This window comes from Helicoverpa armigera, chromosome 8 (assembly GCF_030705265.1).
Source record: "Helicoverpa armigera isolate CAAS_96S chromosome 8, ASM3070526v1, whole genome shotgun sequence".
NCBI classification, from domain to species: domain Eukaryota; kingdom Metazoa; phylum Arthropoda; class Insecta; order Lepidoptera; family Noctuidae; genus Helicoverpa; species Helicoverpa armigera.
Window position 1 is genome coordinate 11,671,786 of NC_087127.1, and position 20,711 is coordinate 11,692,496.

The 20,711-nt window shown below is 35.3% G+C and overlaps 1 protein-coding gene across 10 annotated transcripts in view; it reads right to left on the reverse strand.

Annotated features, from left to right (window-relative positions):
* Camta (Calmodulin-binding transcription activator) overlaps positions 1-20,711 on the reverse strand; it is a 136,519-nt gene that overhangs the window by 15,098 nt on the left and 100,710 nt on the right. For 3 of the 10 annotated variants that reach the window (XM_064035748.1, XM_064035746.1, XM_064035745.1), the window contains 8 exons: positions 11,952-12,023; positions 4,728-4,872; positions 3,288-3,334; positions 2,176-3,228; positions 1,694-1,967; positions 1,263-1,486; positions 677-946; positions 15-205 (listed from right to left, as the gene is read on the reverse strand). In XM_064035748.1, coding sequence (XP_063891818.1) covers positions 15-205; positions 677-946; positions 1,263-1,486; positions 1,694-1,967; positions 2,176-3,228; positions 3,288-3,334; positions 4,728-4,872; positions 11,952-12,023 — 2,276 coding nt within the window. The remainder of the gene's footprint in view (positions 1-14; positions 206-676; positions 947-1,262; positions 1,487-1,693; positions 1,968-2,175; positions 3,229-3,287; positions 3,335-4,727; positions 4,873-11,951; positions 12,024-20,711) is intronic. The other 7 variants (XM_064035749.1, XM_064035741.1, XM_064035747.1 and 4 more) reach the window with 5 other exon arrangements.

The following is a 20,711-nucleotide window of genomic DNA, read 5'->3' on the forward strand; positions in this document are numbered from 1 at the left end:
ATTTTCAGTCTTACCTGTGCGGCCTCAAGAACACTCCGTCCTTAGCAGGCGGGTGTATCCTGTCCAGCAGAGCAGCAAGCCTGGCGTGCCCCGCGCGTCGTGCAGCATGAGCCGCGCCGCGCGCGCCCGCCTCGCGGCGCGTGCCGGCCGCCCAGCGCGCCAGCACCACGGCTGTCTCCACGTGCCCGGCTGCACTCGCTACCATCTGTAAGAAGTTGGGAGATTGTTTAGAGCATCCGCATAGCTCAGAATTTTAGCCAACTGACAGTTTATTTGGGCTCATAATCTTTGTTGTACATTTTTTTTATTTAGTGAATAAAAATCATGGTTGATAAACGACAATTTTCTTCTATCTTTTAATACACATACGTAGCTGGGCTTGCATGTAATTAATTATAGCACAACCAAACGCAGCTCTACTTGCCTATCCAGTGCAAATTAACTGATTCTACTTTCACAAAACACAGCTAAATCAATGCAATGAAATTGCAAAATTGCAAAATCTGGACAATCGTAAGTTGTATTAAACAACTAATATTAGATACTGGTTTTTTATAGTAAATTCAGTTTCAAATTCGTTCAGTACTTTCAGTGACTATAATATACAAACAAACAGTATAAAAATACATGCAGACAGATCCAATGTAAGTAGGTAGAGGTACGTAATAGAACTTACCAACGGCGTACAATTCTCACTATCCCTCGCACCCAAATTGACTTCCTTCTCCAACGCGAGACTCGTATCATCCTGCCTCCACCTGAGCAGCACTGTGGTTAGCTTGGTATATCCTAATGCAGCAGCCAAGTGCAGGATAGTGGAACTGTCCTCATTGGGCTCCGTGGTGAAGCCCTCAGAAGTTCCAGTCGAACGGTTGCTTAGGGACCGGCAGAAGGAGACCAGACGCTCTTCAAATTTTGGGTTCGAGTATAGCTGTACATCTTCAATCTGAAATTTTAAAGGAGACCTTTTAATTACGGGCTAAAAAACTTCATCACATAACAAGTTTTGTCACAAAAGCCTTAACATATTATGCCGAGGTTAACTCCAATTTAGCATTAGAAACTGACATCACCAAAGTCACTATTAATTTTACTATTTTCTTCTTACTCACAATTTCATCATCATATTTCCTTCTGCTGTGGTTGGATCAAAAGAAACTGTGTAATTTTAAATAAGAACCAAGATTCCTATCCTATGATATTCAGGACCACATTTGACCAAAAAGCGGCTTTAAGGCTAAATATTATATTTGCAAAATTACCTGGCTATTATCATCAGCTGGCTCAATCTTCATTTGCAATCGCCCCTGCAACCGCTGCAAGCGCTGCAGCAGCGAAAACCGTCTTAAATCCAGCGACGGAAGCGGTGCGGACGCGGGTGATGATGGCGCGGGAGCCGGGTTCGGCTTGTACTCGAATACTACTGTGTCTGATACCACTCGACCCCCTCGGGCTACTTGTAATGCAGCTAGACCTGCCTCATGAGCTGGAATTGGAAACAATATATAGGTCAGAGATACATAATAATTTAATGTACAGAATTTGTCATACTGATCATGAAATTTCATTTTTATATATATTTCCTGGCAAAACAGTCGGCTATATGATAACAAAATAATAACAATAAAGAAAAAAAAGAAAAGGTGTATACAGAGTCAAAAAAAGAAAACAAATAAAGGACAATTGAGCTCACCTGGGCAGTAACACCTCAAAAGTCCATTCTGCACTAATATCGACGGCACCGGGAAGTTATCAAATAGCACAGTGTACTGATCCGATGTGTCTGTCCAGGGTCCAGCCACCAGAACCTTCGCTCCACCCTCAGGATACGCCCATTCAGGAGAATAATCCGTGATATTTAGAGTCCCTTCCCCATTACTGTCTGTCTGCATCTTCGTCTCATTACTATCTTCGGCTACAGGAGACTTTGACTCACAAAGTGGCTGGAAATTAAGAAAAAAGGACTGCTTTTAGGGTTGATTACATCTGTCAATTTACTCAGTTCTGGTTATATTACAAACATGTAAAGCAAAAAACGGAAAGTTTTCAATATTCATTGTTCTTCAAAAGAATAGGTAATTGTAAATTATATTGTTAAAGTAAAGTAATAATGTCAAAAAAAAAACTAAGCAATTTTGTTAGCGTTTAAATAAAGTAAAATAAAATTAGCGATACCTTGCCAAATGGTTTCCGACTCACCACAGGATTTGTCGAAATTGCATTGGGATCTAACACTTCCAATTCAGGAAAGTCCCCTAACATATCAAAAGCGTCCAGATTCACAAACACATTATCATCGACTCCTGTGGCGGGGGAAGCCACGACCTCACAACTGTCTATAAAGTCCATCGTATCTATGCCAGACACCATCACATTAGCCGTGTCGGTATGCCTCACACCGTTCCTGTCCAACTCACAAGTAGGCATGTTAGCCGACAATGTCTTCTGAATATCTTCGTGCGACAACTCGAGAGTTTCATCGAAGAACCCACTAGAACCTAAATTGCCGTCAGTACCGAGCAGCACTAACGTATCATCACAGTTATCCGTCAAAACTTTACTTTCTAATCTTTCTACTAAATCTGGGTATCGCGATGGAGTTGCAGGCGCACTTGCAATCACTTGGTTTCTACTCCTCGGTTCTACCTTAATCTTTCTTTCGAACACATCCACATCTATTTTCTCTTCTTTAGGCTCAATTTCGAACTTAGTTTCCGTATTTTGGATACACGTAGGCTGACTGTCTGGAATCTCCCTTTTTAAAACAAAAGTGGGTTTGTACTGCTGCCTATACCTATCACGGGGTTCTTCACATACGAATGACGTCACTGACAGAGGAGATACTAGAGATGAGTTTTGCTGTGTACCGTTGCTCGTTCCGTTCAATATTAGAAGACCACCACCGCCTTGGATTTGGCCTAATGATAGAAGTAATGGAGATGCCGATTGTTGGGCGGGTCTGTGGTCTCTGGTGTACTGCCTTGGTGGATGAGACATAGGTCTTGGTGAAGGTCCAGTGGTTGACGATACTTGGTGGTCTGAAGGTGGTGGTTTCGCCGCTTGAACCCTGCGCATGGGATGGGCGCAGTTCCTGGAGTCGTTGCAGGTGGAGTCAGGGCACCCGCACTCCAGCTGCCTCGCTAGAGCCGCAGCTCTGGCCGCTCGTTGCTTCTCCATGAGCTGAGTCACGATGACCTCCACGGTTTCCGATGTCTGAAACATTTTGCCCTGATTTTTAATTATAGTGATATGTTTTGATAAGTTTGCATTCTATGGTTTCTACTCACCGATATTTCCAAGTCATTGTTGTGGTCGGGATCATCTTCGCTGAAGACTGAAACAGAAAATTTTTAAATGTTAATTGTCGTTTGAAACAGGTCTTTAATCATTAAGTACGTATTTATTCAACTAAGCGAGTAAAACTGTACACCACACACACCGCCCTTTAAAAACCACATTCACTGATACAAACAAACCAAGTGACACAAAAAACTATCGCATTAACCCAATTTCCAACCGAAATGATAGCAAAAATAATTCCCATTAAATTGCTTGTAAAATTAATTTTCCATCCAAAATCAATAACAAGGTACCCCTAAATTAACAACAGCATCGTTATTCCGATCAGATAGGATTAATAACCGCACTGCATAATTGATATTTGCCACCGTTTTCATAAATATTCAACAACGGAACAGAACTTTCAGCTTTCAATTTGGTTCCAGTGTTTTAAATTCTCGAATTCTGTTAGAATGACAATTTTATGATTTTTTTGTCGAACAAAAAGTTGTTAATTGACGACTGTAAGAGTTCCATAGTAATACCGTTTTAATTGGCAGCTGAGAAAAAGTTGGATTACGTAAAAATGGTTTTAAAGAATACATAATAGGACTACGATTAAGAAATAGTCTTTTTATACAGTAAAAAAATCTACTCACGCTCTGAAGGCATGTGAGTTAAGAAATCTACAAATCCATGAAAATTATCTTTGCAATGGTCTAGGTAATATCAGACATTCTTTTTCATTTTCGCAAAGAACAACGCCGACTACTAATTTTTCATACTTTAGAAATTTTTCGTGGCAAAAAACCTTTGATTACATTCTTATCTGTGGAGTTATTCAAATTTATGTTGATCCACCGTCAAGATAAAGGTACTGGCATCTTTCTCATTTACGAATCTTATAATTTTATTCATAAGGTGTCCATTTGGTTGGCTCTAAATGAACTATGTTTTACTTTGATAGAATTTGTTAAATTAATTTTATAGTTATTAAAACATTCTTGGGATATTATGTTCGTCTTAGATTAAGCAAGTTTTTGTAAGTCAGTTTTATGTTTAAACTTAAATTCTTTAGTGAAAACATCAATCTAAATACTGAGAAAATTATAATTTTGTTAAAGTTATGTAAATTCTTCTAATTCGTTCATCAATGTTATTGAAATGATTATGTATTTTGCATTTGCGTTTAATTGTAACAGACGCAAGACATTATTAATTTTATTGGTTTAAAACTGCTTTCAACGGTTTTCCTACTCGTAAACCATGTTATTTTCAGCAATATATAATACAATCAAAATAAAAATTCTTGATTTATTTTATTCCAACCGAATTGAGTGGTGTTCCTCAAGGCATCATTCAAGGCCCACTTCTATTTTCACCAACACTTTTCGCCTTTCATTCCTTCTCTAACCACTTAACCTATTAAAATCTCATCGCATACTCACACATGGGCTTCAGTTGGCAGACCAGCTCATCCTTCGTCCATTCCTTCTTGTCAGCCCAGAGGGCAAGGCTGGGTGCTACCGTGGCAAGCTTGTTGTCATCTGGGTACGGCACGTTCAAGTAGTGGACCAGCACTATGTCGGGGTTCTGGAATTATCAGAATTGGGGGTATTGAATAGTAAATTACGATTAAATAAAATAATTAAATTTATAAGTCCTTGTCGAATAAGCATAATGTGAACATTTTGAGATAATAATATTCCACAGATATTTGCGTTACCAAATAAACGTTAGTGTATGTTGAGCTCTGGAATTCCAAAATAGGACGCATATATATTTATTTTGAAGTTATATTTAAGTATGAATAAATAATTTTACTAAGGAACAAGTGATGACAATGAGTTTCTCTTAACAATGAAATTGTTTGATACAGGAGTAGTTGAGCAACTAGCGGATTGTCCTACTATCTACGAGTACCTACATGCCTACCTTGTAAGTCCTAAACGATATCATTTGGAAACAAATAGAATAGAAATATCTGTTAAAAACCTTTGTTGATATCATCACATAATCGAATTAGATTTTTCTAATGGAATCCAATCAATTTTATTGCACCCAGCCAATTACTAAATAATGCAAATAGATTCAAAATTATTATTCTATAACATTTGAACACAAATGTTATCTACGTGCATAATGGGTCGCATTTGTTAATTAATACAAAGCATTTAGTTATTGAGTTCATTTATTTGATTACTTATATTAAAATATAGCGTAAATAATGTAGGGCATTGTAGGGTTGTTAACTTTTATGATCAAACTCAACTTCATTTACATATTTCTATGTATTGAAGATCTGAAAACAACTACGTTTAAGAAAATGAATCTACCAAGATCTAATAAGGCTACATAAGAAACCACAAGAGGGAAGGAATATATAGGTAGTCTGGCTATCACAAAGACGTTTGACGTTGTTTAAGAAGAATCAAGATAGGCTCCATTTACAACCAAGATAAATGTCCTCGTTTTTATTCTCAGCAACCGGATAACAAGCACCATTTAACTACAAAGCCTCCACTATTACTCAAGTTAGTTACAAACAAATAAATTTGAAAAAACCCCATAAAACCGAACACATTTGTAAACGTTAAGTGATATGTGAAAATTTACAGAGGCATATAAAACACGTTGCAAGGACGGGGCAACGAGTTGGGGAATGGAAAAAAAATCAGAATACAACATAGTGCACTCAGTAAGGCATAAACAAAGTGTAACATCCGAAACTGCCAGTAAATCGACTCGAGCGCAGTTAAACTCGGTATAAAAATAAGTAATACACAATATTTTAATTTTGCCAACCCGACTAGCGAATGTAAAACCGAGTGCGCCGTAATAACTAACCATTTGTCTTCAAAATGGCGGCAATAAACATGGCGTCATTATTTATGTAATGGCCGCCGCCGTAGGGTTGCCACTCGACACGTGTGCACTTTATTATTGCTGTGGTTTTTCATTAACACGCCGTTAAAAGTGGATTTGTTGTAACAGTACTTCAGAGTATCGTTTGTGTTGTAATAAATTCGCAGTTGAGTGAAATTCTGATTGTTATTTGGATAACATTAATTGTGGTGTCGCTGTTATGGTTGAGAGGTTTTGTTTAATTGGCCTCGTGGCGTAAACGCAACATTAAAATAAAAGATTTTCATATTTTTCTGAACAACTTTAATTTTATTACTGCCAGTTACCAGCCACAAAATATTAAGTAAAAATAAGAAATAATACAACCCTCTTATATAAAAAGCTATCTATTTATTATCACAAAAGCCATCAAGGAAACTATTTACATAAAAAGGCCACAAATCTGATAAGTAACCACTAGCCATTTGGCTTATAAAACAACAAACAACCAAATAACAGTGATTGCGATCACAAGCAAAATATAATGGGGTAAGATAAGCCAATTTACTGTACACCTATGGCTTAACCTAAATAAAACCCCAAACCATTCGATAGGAAGTCGATTCTCAGTAGGTATTCGATTTGTTTATTTTTGCAAAACGTGGCTTCATCCGAAATTTCAAATCTGCAAGACATTGTCATCAGCCTGCATTTTTTACCAAAAAAAATACCGACCAATTGGTACCTATCAATGAGGGTCAACAACACGGTTGCAAAAACTAGGGTATTGTTTGAAAAATATTTCTTAAAAATAGATTGAAGTAAAAAAATGACAGATTCTCTTGGTAGCCCAATGAACTCTTTAGCTTTACGACTCCCAAATTAAAGCTATGAAGAATAATAAAGAAAAAAATGTAACAATAGTGCCTATATTTAGCGTAGACAACCCTACTTTTTCTACACCCCGGAGTCGAAAGTTAGTCGCTCTTCTATGAGCTTAGCACGATCTAACGGTCGGAATGGCGACAGGAAATAAAAGGATAATGTACTGCTTAATACAATACATACGAGAAAATATCATAAACATTTAGAAAACGTACTTTTTGAAAACTATTTAGATGTAATCGCCATAGGGGATAAAGTTTTACAATGCACAGAGGAAACGTTAATGGTTTAAAACGCAATAGAATTCAAATTAAGTATTGTTTGTGGGGGAATTGAAGTAATTGGATTTTCGTCGTATTCTGTGGGTTCAGAAAAGTTAACCACTTTTCAAATGAACAATTTAAAACGAGAAAGATATTCGAAATTCTCTAAAATAAATCAAATTATAGGTAATTGTAAATGGTGAATATTTACCCCAAAATTACAGAAACTTTGAAACATGATATTGGCATTTAATTTTGTAAACAGAAGCCTAGTGTACCTACTACAACATATACCAAAAACTCTAATTAGTTCTAATAATATACCAATTACCAATTCAACTACTGAAATTAAGACCACTAGGTATAGCGACAGGCAAAGCAAAAGAATCCTAATCTTCACCTTTGTCTCATGATAGGCTATTTAATTCCCCCCTCCCATCTCTCAGAGAACTCCCACAATTTGAGTCCACAATTACCTTACATCAAGTTAATTGTCTCGTTAAATATTAACTTTGTCTAATTGAACTATCTGTGTTTGTAGTGTGGGTATTAGCACAGATTACTTACTAGTATTAGTAAGAAGATTCATGTAATTTTGGATGGTATTTTGCATATTTGTATGACGATGATGATAAGCAAAGATAGCAACAATAACTGTAAAACTGCAAAAAAGTGAAGTAGACTTTAGTCACATGGTTAAGATGCATCGGGATTATCTTAAAACACGTGTTATAAGCCTATTTAACTTTTCGTAGTAAAGCCGGTATGTATGTCTCGTAAGAATTCTCAAAATACATTCTACATTCCTCATCAGAAGCGAAGTATAATTTTGATACCAGAAAGAAAACAACAACAGCTACAGCTTGACACTCAATTACTACAAGAGAGGTAATCCATACACTTCAAACCAACCTAACTAAACCTATACAAAATTCAACCAACATAAACCAAGCAATTCTGAACATTTCAGCGAAAACTGTTCGCTCCACTATGATATTGACACCTGTTACGCGAACAAACAATGCAACACAATCAGAAATTCAATTATAGCCGACATTTTCACTGTTCGAGGCATTTTACTAAATGTCAATTTGTAATCGCTGGTTCGGGGGTTAGGTTTGTACTTTGAGCAGTTAATTAACTGGAACCGCTATAAGCACAAATCTTTCTTAAGTAGACTGTGGCAATTGAAGTTGTTTCGGTGTTTCAAGGTAGTAAGATAAGACATACCGGCCTCATCTAGTTTTGATGAGTTAAAGTATTTTTTTAAACCATTCAACAGAAACAACTATAATTTTTCTATGAACGTTTAAATATAAGTGGAAAACCAAACGTAGTGATTATTCTCGTGCCTTTTTGACCAAACCGTTGCACACCCACACGACAAACTTGTCAAACAAAAGCTTGACATAACGCACATTTTGCTAGAAAGGCACGGCCAGTTGCGTATCCGGTTGATTAAATAGTCTAAGTTTCTGAAGCATTGTGCGTTCATTAGACCTTGTCACATTGGCGTAAGACAAAGAACTGGCAATTTATATTGTAAGCTTAATGATCTTGATTTGGGTTTATTTGTCACGGTTGACTAAACGGTTAATGGTTGAGCGTGTAATGTTAATGATTTACCCGCACACTGTAGATTTAAGAATCGATCGATAGCTGACAGTTTATATTGGAGGCGATCGTGAATCCAATCAAACTTATTAGACCGTTTGATAATGAACGAATACCTCATCTTTGTAATGTGTGCACTACAATTCGTCTTCATACTGAGCCTTGATCAAACAGTCATCCAACAAAAGATTGTGGGTCGGAAGACAGTCAAAATCAATGTCCATCGTCATCTTCCGAGCCCTTTCCCAAATATGTTGCGGTCGGTTTCCAATCTACATAACTGGATGCAGCTGATTGCCAGTATTTTACAAGGAGCGAGCGACAAAATCAAACTCAATTTCAAATAATTATAAACAATAGGGTAGTGTCCAGGGTCGAAATAATGAAATAATATTTAGTCCGCTTTTTAGATAATCAAAAAATATTGGATACGTATTTTTTCTTTTTTTAATTAAACATAAAATGACAAAGATAATACACTTCAAAAATTAGGAGTGGGGGCCTTTTACGTCACAGTGTCCTGAAAATTGTAGCAACTTGTGACGTCACACTCAACTTTAACACGCTATATCTTAACAAGTTCTGATCCAATTTAAAAAAGAAAAAATACGTATCGCTTAATTTTGGACAATCTACAAGACGGACTAATTATTATTTTTTAGGAAACTACCCTATTGATACACATACAAAGTAGACGATTTAAATGTCTACTAAATACACTATCTATAATAGGATCGCGTAATGGAATTAGGATGATCAAATATTAAATTTTCATTTGAACCGAACTAACCGCGGACTACAATCCTAGTACTGTTTACATTGCATACGTAATCAATGAAGGTTTAAGGCTTATAGAATTTTGATTCATTCAATATTTAAATTCTTGGGTTTTGTTATAATATTGTATATTCTATGTCGTGATTAACTCTCAATCCTGGAAAGATACGACTGCCTGTTTCTCGCAGTTCCACTCACTTCCTGCGGAAACTACCTACTTCCTGTACCCGGATAAAAAATAGTCCATATCCTTTCTTTGGATGAACATTAGTCTATCAGTGTACCAAGTTTCATTTAAATCGGTTTAATCGTTTTCGTTCAGTAGCGTGGACAGATAAAGTTACTTTCGCATTCTATATTAGTTGGAGGATGTGGGTATATCGCAATAAACACCAAAAGTTTCAACGCAGAAAAATAAATTACATCGTTTTCACTTACAATTCAATACAACAAGATAAACTACATGAAATTGTTACAATACCTCCATTGAGAGTTGAAGTATGGAGCATTAAACTGAACAATAGTCTATAATGGCGGTCCAAGTTGTTTTGCTATTGCTAAAGTTACACACAAGCACGTAACGTTCGCATTGTGGGAAGTAGAAGTTACACAAACGTATGGGTACGGCTTTAAGTTAGCGCATTTTAATGTATGCACATATTACAGTGGGAATGGGTTTAATCGGTAGTGTAGTGTACTTTGGGGTTAAACCAGGGTTAAATCTAATTCATTAATTGCGATCAATTTTTTTTTTTAACTCATACTAACAAGCAAATATGAGCATTGTGAAATTCGCTCCGTCAAATCAGTGGAGTCAATTAATAATTTTAGATTATAATTGCCGTGTCAACACATTGAATATGATGTTGATTAAAAAAAGTTTCATAATGCGAGACGATGCGAGTAAAAACACAAGTAATAACTTGCGCTAGAATAGATTAAATTCACTATTCAAGAAAACTATTACAATTCAGTTATTTAGAACAAAGTAATTATAACAATATCTTATAAGAAAATAAATAAAACAATAATGAAAAACAACATAATTAAGTTTTCTTAGATCTTGTTTTTCTCTTGTCTTTCGTTTTGATCTTGGAAAAGGCTAAGGCTTTATTAACAAAAAGTCTTAGGTATTATCAGAAGACATCTTTGAGCTTGAAATTAGTTGCTTTAAGCCTAAGTTATCTTTAAAAAAAAAGTATATTTAAAAAGATAAAAAACCCTCAAATACTTAATGGTTTTTAATAGTAGCCAATTTAATTATTTCCCTTCTTTTGCCACCAATAGGTAAAGATACTATTCCAGTCAAAACGCAACCAAACCAACATTTATTCTAGAAAGTTCGACAATTTCAAGATTGCATTCCCAACCTGAAGAGAAACCATTAATATTGGAACGGCTAAAAATATTTCACAAATATTGAAAATAGTGGCTCCAATTCGCGGTTTCATCAATAGTGGAGAGATATCAAAGACGGGGTTTTGAAAAATCTCATATTTCAAAATGGTGAATGTATTCTGAAGACTGCTTTCAGCGACCAGAGATTACCGTATATAAATTTCTGTCTGAGCTTGAAGGTGAAGCTTCGTTTGAAATGAAGAATCAATGCTGTGAACTTTGATATTTGACCCTGATTTTTCTTGTTTATGGACTATGTGTGAAAAATATTTGTCTTGGTATTATTTTTCTATTTAAGAACTTTAATTCAATATCAAGCACTAAGCATGTTAATTACATATGAATATACGTTCGGGATTCGTTTTTCTATCTTTATTGATTGATTTTATTATTTATCTTTTATATATTTAAGCTTGTACCTTTATATTTTTAAATATTGCTATTGGGCTTACCGCAAAACATACTGCGATTGACGTGTGTGCGCGATTGACAGAAATAATTTGAAGTATGATATGAGCCGTTTTCCAACGAGAATACATAAATTGCAACTATGCAAATATTTTTTTTTGTATAATAACGTGTACCCACACCTGAATAAATGCTTACATAGGTCATCTTTGACGCTAACAAACATAATTGAAATGGGTATGGAGAAAATCTTAGTCTAACTACTTTTTATCAGGATGAGGGAACTAGTTAGAAGAGCAGCGTAAAGCACAAACTATCTAAAAGTAATTCAACCAAGGATTGGGAAAGAGGTTAACTAATTATTATTAGCTAAGAGTTACTCAGGACTAATCAATTAACAAAACATAACTTCTCTTCTTAGCGATGATATAAACTGAAAAAGTCGGGTAATAAGATAAATAAGAAGATAATGCTTACGCTTACCTGCAGCAGCCAGTAACATCTCCGGTGGAAGGTCGGCAGGATGGCAGAGTGGACGTAACACCCGTAGATACACTGTGGACAAGGAAAACATTTCACTGTTAGTAAGTTCTCAAAAGATACAAATTATATGCGAAAAAAATAATAAAAGAAAATATCAATCTATACATATAATAAAATGATAGGAAAGTCAAAACTGTACATTGAATATTTTTTTAAAGAATACTTGGGGGGTGATCCATAATCGATTATGAACCCAAATATGTAGTTTTTAGAATTTTTGTCTGTATGTCTGTTTATCTGTTTGTCTGTATGTTTGTCCCGGATAAACTCAAAAAGTACTGCATGGATTTAAATCAAATTTTGCATGACTATTACCTGGGGGCCGGTTCAACAATTTTATATTGCTCACGCAGACGAAGTCGCGGGCAACAGCTAGTACATATTATTTTTAAAGGTTTGTTTTCAGGTTTCAAAGTAGCAAAGATTTTAAGTAGCCTATAAATCCGTTGATCTAATAAGACGGTCAGACTGGAAGCCGACCCCAACATAGTTGGGAAAAAGGCTCGGAGGATGATGATCCGTTGATGTAATACAAAACCCAAAACAAAAATGTGAAAGACTGCCAAGTTCGATGAAATGGGAATACTTCGCCTATAAAAGAAGTGAGATCTGAATAAGTACCAAGTTCCATACACATACCTCAGTTAAAAATAGTTACTTTTTAATGATGTTACTTGGCAAGTTTTCACACACCTTGTTATAAACCTACTAAACGCAATGAATCAAGTATTTAATTTTCTAATAAAACTTGCCAAGTAACATCATTAAAAAGTAACTATTTTTAACTAAGGTATGTGTATGGAATTTGGTACTTATTCAGATCTCACTTCTTTTATAGGCGAAGTATTCCCATTTCATCGAACTTGGCAGTCTTTCACATTTTTGTTTTGGGTGGGATTTCATTTATTTTTGTAAGGTTGTTTATTTTATTGTTTTCTTATTATTAAGTTTTGAATATGCACTATGCTTCTTACACAGAAATAAACTAGATTAACTAAATGGCCTAGATTTACCAACTGACTGACATGACATGTTATCATATATTATGTTCGTGGATCAAAGTTACACATTCGTTATTTTCGAAAGTGACTCACACTTGGCCGTTTTCAGATTTTTACTTTACTTTGACTAAATACAAACCTTTGTAACGAATTTCAGATCGGTACGACCATTCGAAGATATATTATATAAATATAGATAAATTTAGTTCGTTTTACTTCCTTAGGGGTATAAATACCTTCATTATTTTGAAACCGACTCACACTTGGCCATTTTCAGATTTTTTCCTTTACCTTGACATAAAGACCTACCTCCATGCCAAATTTCAAGTCAATACGACCATTGGAAGTGGTCTAGGTTTTTGATGAGTGAGTCAGTGAATAAGTGAATCAGTGTATAGTAAAAATAGCGATTTTCTGACGTCAATATCTCAAGACCTACAATAGGTATATTAATGAAATTTTATATTTTAGATAAGTGAGGGGGTCTCAACAGATACTAGAAATTTGATATGCGTAAATAAAATAGATTTTGAGTTATAGGGGGGTCGAATTTGGCCCGAAATGGTTCGTGTAATATAACCCACGGCCGGTGTGTCGCATTTTTTGCTCGAACTTGGCGGACACACTGCCGTGTGTCTAGATCAATATTAAACTTATATGGGATTAAGTGGGTTTTAAAGTATTTTAGTGTTATATGGAAATAACCCAAAATTAATTGCTTTATAAATTCTCCATTGTTTAATCAACTTGTCCTAAAATTTTCATCCGTAATTATAACAATAACATTAGGTTAATTAAAAAAGCTTCCAAGAATATCATAATAACTTACATAAGAGCCACAAATAGCCAATTTACTTGGCTTTTCTTTTTGCCAGAAACGAGGAAAGCATTACCTCCCTTAATGATATCCGTTAGGTCGGGGAAATGTGTCGCGAGCTGTAAGCACCCTATTATCAATATTATAAAGAGTCTGCTTGTTTTTATTTTATAAATATGCCTTACAAGCGGTTTCTTGTGGTTCCATCCACGCCTCATGTGAACTAATAAACGCAGCCAGATAAAGAATAGCCTATAGCCTATAGATTATCGAGGTTTTTTTAAGTCGGACCAGTAGTTTCAATGTTTATCAAGCAAACAAATAAACAGTACAGCTTAGATGATTTTAAAGAATATTTTTGGGAAAACGCACACCTAAGGCCAGTCAAATTGGTAGATTCCGGCTTTAATTTGAACATCTTTATCTATTGTTTAGGGTCAGAATCCAGAAAGTCTGACAATCAAACTTACCAATTCTTACTTTCTTCTGTTATGAAAAATTTTCGTTTCATTTTCAAAAAATCATAGTTTTTGTTTCATTTTTACTTTCAAGTGTTATGGCGGTATCGTATCTTACAATCAGTGAACGTCTTAAGAGGAAATATTTTTCAATTTACTTGAACTTTTGGGTTTCTCATATTATTTTCAAAATGTTGTTAGTGATATCTGAAAAAGCATCGCACAACGTAGTAAAACAAACCTAACCAAGCTCGACCTAGAATTGGCACCTGAACTAACTTCGTTTACTAGGAAAGCCTCTCTGTGCAACTGTGTGGCGTAAGGCATAAGCGACAGCGGGAAGAAGAACTTATTCAATTATAGTTTAAAAGTATACCTATATGAACATTATTTACTTTGTAAAATGAAATAAAACGGTAGGTATCTGGTATACTATACAAAATATTATATTAATCTTACTGCATAGTAATGAATAAGCCAAATAGAAGACTTTAGGATGCTAACATTTGAGTTACATTCACAGTCAGTCATTTTTAAATCACTTTTCAAGACACATTAGACCTTAGTATACATTAAAATAAGAATACACCATTAAACATTAGGTTTAAATATCAAATTAAAAAGTAAACTCGCTCCCGCTACAGCTCATACTTAACCCCTTAGATAGCCCCACTCAACGGTCACAGTTGTGCAAAATGTATTATTCAGCATTCCTTGCGCCGTACGTGGCGTCGCGTGGCGTAGCGATCACTTGCCATCGTTGTACTAACGTCTGCTTGTTGCTACCATTTTTATTTGCGCCACATAAAAACTAGTCCCCAGCCGGATTTCCAGAATATTCCAACTCATATTTACTGCTTATATGTGGAATTTTTACTACGTAAAAATCTTAATTTTAGTAAAAACTTCGGCTGAAAAAGGCTTCGTGTTTGGGAAACTTAGAAGTTTTACATGTATAAGTCCTTTATAAGTGCTTACTTTAACAAGCTCCATTAAGAAACTTAGTGCTCTCAAGTGACCTTAATGTGTTTCCCTAAGATAAGATGGAGGATTTTCTCTGAGACAGCGGTATGGTTAGTTACGTCGGGAAACTACTCCTTATTTGAGAGACCAATTAATTTGAGAAGATAGTCATGCCTGACATCAGTACCTTGAATAATTAACTGCCTGCAAGTCGCTAATTATAAAACAATAGATATCAATTGTGTCTCGCGTATATCTGCCTCTTACATACAACGGGTTAAAGCATTTTGAAAATTATCAAACCTACTTCTATACCACAGGAACTTCGTCATTACGATCCCTACATATAATGACAGTCCCATCACACCAGCCTTTACAACCAAGTACTTAAATCCTTTCAACCCTGCAATAAAGTATGATCGCCATCACCAATTCATCATCGCACCTCATCGCCTACGTGGCCTTAATCAAATATCCGGGCCATGGCCTACAGAATGGACATTCAGATCTAAATCGGTGGCCATATTGGCGAATCGTATTTTTGCGAGACCATTCGAGCCAATAACCGGCTCTGTAGTGGGTTTTTCGGAGGGGATATCCGGACTCGAAGTGATGTGGTGCTAAGGGGGAAGCGAGCGCGATTAGCAGACAGGTATCATAAGAAGGCTACGTCATTTCCCAAAATAGGTTTAGTTATTTATTTTTGTCTATGAGAAAACAGCGGGTAATTATATTTTTGGTTTGAATGTCATTGAATACAAAAATAATAGGAATACCCAGGATCATCAGGTCTAGTATTACTTATACTAAAAGTCACATGTACTTACAAAACCGATCGCTGTTTCAAACTCAAACTCAAAAACGTTTGTTCAACGTTCAAAGTTTAGAGCTTATAATGGATTTTCAATCAAGACGTTATCCCTTTGAATGCAAAGAACACGTTAAATCTTTTAGTATAACAATAAAATACGTACCTATACCTATCTTCCTTTAACCGTAATATAATTCTCAAATAATGTCACCTATCCAAATCGTAAAGCACCCAATATCCTACCCGCTATCGCTTATGACTCAAGCCAAACCGTAATATCCGCACGAAGACTGGTCGTGAGTGAATTAGACTTTTACGACCGCCGCCGAATCCACGCCGCTTCGAAGGTAATATACCTAATCTAAATCTTCAGACAAACGTCGGAACATAAATATCTATTGTTTGAACTCCTAAGAAGGTCCTATGTTTTATTGTGTTCGATACCTTGGAGATTTTATGACGTCTAACAGTGTTTTCTGCTGATCTAGGTAAAATATTGGGTAGTTTCTATCACGTAAGTAGTCTGGTGTAAAATTTTTGTTAGCAGGTAATTCTTGGCTTGGATCACCAACACGTATTTAATCAAAGTATTTTACAAGTTCTTCATTGTATAAAACATTTTCATAAATATATTAGACACCTGAACTGGATAAAAAAAAAATGATTGATTTATTTTCACTTCTAAGTTGTTTTCTGTAAAAAACTAATAGAAAATTCAATTGCGGATGCAAAATGCAAAAGTTCAATTTCCTTAATATAAAAATGTCACCCTAGTATTAGCTATAAAAATAATTCTATTTTATTGGAACCACTGAAATATGTATTTCAATCAATACCGCCGCTATTCCGCATACTCGTACGAAATTTAATTTAACTCCAAAACCGTAAACTTCAAACTTGAAATAAAATAAATCATGACAAATTCCTCCTTAAAATTTTACTGGCGTAAACTAGACGGATCGAGAACCGTCTGGCTTGAACCGGTTAAATCCAGTTTTGGACCAATCGACGGGGATCGGCCCGGTTCGGTTATCCAAGTGCATTTTCGGATGAATGCATCCGTAGATTGGACGAATTAAAAAGTTCAACATATTCATGTGACTTCGCCCGTCAAATGGGATTAACATAAAACTGATTTTGGAACTAATGAAAGTTTTTTCGTTCTAATTTTCTGGCTAGATGAAGTATTTTAGAGAGCCTCATTTCACTGTATTACGACTGCTTGTTTGTGCTTAGAGCTAGATGCATTTGCTGCATTTTGCAGTCGCGAATGCACAGCTCATATGAATTATTTTGTTTATGTGTGTAATTTGCGCTTGAGTGGGCACTAACACTTTCTCTACTTGGAGTAAATTCTAACAATGATGTATATTACAGTCAAATAAATGTTTATATGCTGCAAGTTTGACTACAACTTGTATTAAGTAAATAATTTGCCTACACTTTAAGCATCAAATATTTTTTTCGATGACAGTTTTTAATGATAAAACCTTTAAAATCAGACTAAATGACCTCTGAATTTCTACAAACATGGAATACCTCTTTCTAAAAACAGACAGAATAACTAAAATTCTATTACTCCAACTCAGCATAAAAAAAGAATTCACAAAACGCTAATTTTCAACTATTACCCCCTAATAGGTGTGATCAAAATGTTACACCAAGCCGAGAACGCAAGCCCATTCGTCGTAAGGTGGGCTGGCTACACGCCAGTTACCCACTACTTGGGCCCCCCGAAACAAATGCTAGCCGGACAGTAGAGCGATTGATTTGTTTTTATGTTGAACATCGCTTTTATAGGCTCGTAAACTTGGATAGAAAGGGTGTTTTGAAAATGTTAGATATTTTTTCGAGATTGAATTTGAAGGTTGTTCTTTTTGGGTATATGGCCACGTATTCTTTTTTTAGTAAAAGGTTAACGTGGGAGTATAAAATATATTTGTACTGATATTTAGTTAGCTAGTTATTCTAATTCCCAATTTGATAATGCTAAAAGTAATGCTAACCTAACTTACGTATACATTGCTAGTAAAACGATAATAGATTCGCCCTTTTGCTTAAATTAAACATATTTAAAATCCAATAAAAATTCCGCAAACACTCTTTGTCCCACGCGCTTACCATTTACAAAAATAGTCCCGTTTAAACATAAAGTCGTGCACAAAGTGTAGCACGAAATATTGGCCTATATACAAAGGCCAGTCCAGACCAGATGGGCCGTTTTGCATGTCTGTCCCCGGCCTTGTGGTCGAATAAACAATACGTAAAACGGCGCGTTGCATGCGGCCTTGCAACTTTACTTATGCATTTAAAACAAACAAATATAACCCCTATTTTAAACGATATAAAGGCTTGAGCAATTGTACAAAATTTTGCGCAATAAATATATTTTGATAGTTAATTCGAAATTATGCAAAGGAGCTCGCCTTGTTAATCTACTATATTAATGCTTTCACATCTAATCGTTAATATTTGGTATGTAAATTTTCATATTCAGAATGTTTACTTTAAAATTTTTAATTCGAATGTCACGTGAGGTGTTAAAAATTACGTGGTGGTTTGAAAAAGTGGTTTAAAAGCTAATTAATCGTGACACGAGAATGTGCTGAATTAAGGAGGTTTAAGACTTAAGTTAGAGGTAAATTCAAATAGAGGAAAAAGAGATTTATGAGCACATGTGAACGTTTGACGTGAATCGCGAGCGCTTGGCATGGAAACTGACATCTTAAGGCCTGTTCAAGTTATGGCTTTGTTTCAATAACAGTGCCGACAAAACATTAACTAGCTTGTTAAGTTACAGGCTGTAATTTTACTAATACATCTTGTTAAAGACTTTATGTAAAGTAAATGTACTTATCAACTTCACTGTTAATTATTACTTAAGTCATCATAAAATGGATATACCTACTTGCTTTTTTAAATAACTATAATTTTTTATTAATTTTTTTACTTCAAAATATGTACCTACTTAGGTATTTCTGTACCTAAATTCTGGACATTCAGTAGTTGGGTGGTTGGAGTCTGGCATTAACTGACATTTAACATAGAACTACCCCTCATCAACTCTTTTAACCATAGGATTTGGCATTTTATGTTATCTTAATTCATTCATACCATATGTATCCGGGTTCGGTCTAATCAGATTCATAAGAGTGATTCAGATCAAGGTTCAAAAAGGTACTTCCCCTTTCTGTTTCTGACAGTTTTCTATTTTAGCCCACGAGATAAGTAGTGTTTCATTCGTTACTTCAAAAATATGTCAGTTCACAAGATGTTATATGGAAACGGGAAAACTGAAATAAAACACACAAGAGTATATGTTAATTCCAAAAATAAAAACACGATCTACGATTACAATACAAAATGCAAACGATGATAGACATAAAACCTCCTTTTGTTAAGAGCAAAAGTTCCCCAGAAATATCCCACAATACAACGTTGTAACCAAAAATAGGTCGCTTTATTTTATTAAAGAAAATCGCGCGAATCATCGTCTATCGGGTAACGAACCATAATGTTACACGGTGGAATTGTTCAAGCATTACACGACTCACTGGATTTTTATTTTATTTTAATTCATCAGTATTGTCCGTTCAGTCAGTTTTTTGTTTTAATTTACCCACTCAAAAGAGCGGTGAATCAAAAACTTTTTGTCATCAAAAAAGTGATCGTTACGAATTTCGAATGAACGAGTAACACAGATTGGAAATAATAAATAAATGGACTGTATTTATTTTTTCCCTTTTTGGAAGCTGGCAAGATTTATTTCCATACAACATTACGCATATTACTCAACCATTCGATAATTTCAACATATAATGACAAAGTCTACAAACGTAAGTAGTAGAAAATTCTAGAACTCTTAAGTAAAATGGCCCATTGAAAGAGAACAGCAACTGAACAGACAAAAAACTACAACAAACAAAAAACGACAACTCCAAACTTGTGCATCGCCTCAGCTTTCTATCGATACCTGAAAAGAATTTAGGTCACGACACACTAAATTAGGACCTACCTATAAAACTATAAGCCTCTAATTTGCATACCAGAGACTTTGCCGAACGCTTTTAAAACCCAATAAACACTAATTCACGGGTAAACTGGACTTATTCTTGCAATGATATCTCGGCGGCGGCGTTGTGTTTTGTAGCTTCAACCATCTTGGATTGGTGCCAAAGTGCAGTGGTACAAGTTATAAGGAACCCGCGGCCTTCGAAACTTGCCTAGTTAAAATTTCCGAAAGGTGTTCTTAATTGTGTTTGACATATTTAAGAATGCCACGCCAAGTTGTGACGAAGTAATTGCTTTAAATATTTTGTATTTTGGTAGCGAAATTTTTAGGTTGGTTAAATGGGTTGTGCAAAATATTTTGTATTGATATGAAACATGCAAGCTATTAGGTATTTTTTGGATTGTCACGAGTTTATGATCAAGTTATTACAGCTTTAAATTGAAAGCTATAAAAAGTCAGCAGAATGGGTAAATAAATGTGACTTGTTACAAAGTCAATTACGTCACTAACAAATACAATCCTTGCATGTTCAAATCCTCTAAAAAACTTAACACAGTATTTTAAAAAGAACTTAGTTTCCACACATTTTAATAGCGGATATGCGGGGATATGCGGGTGCGCGCACCGAAGACAACACG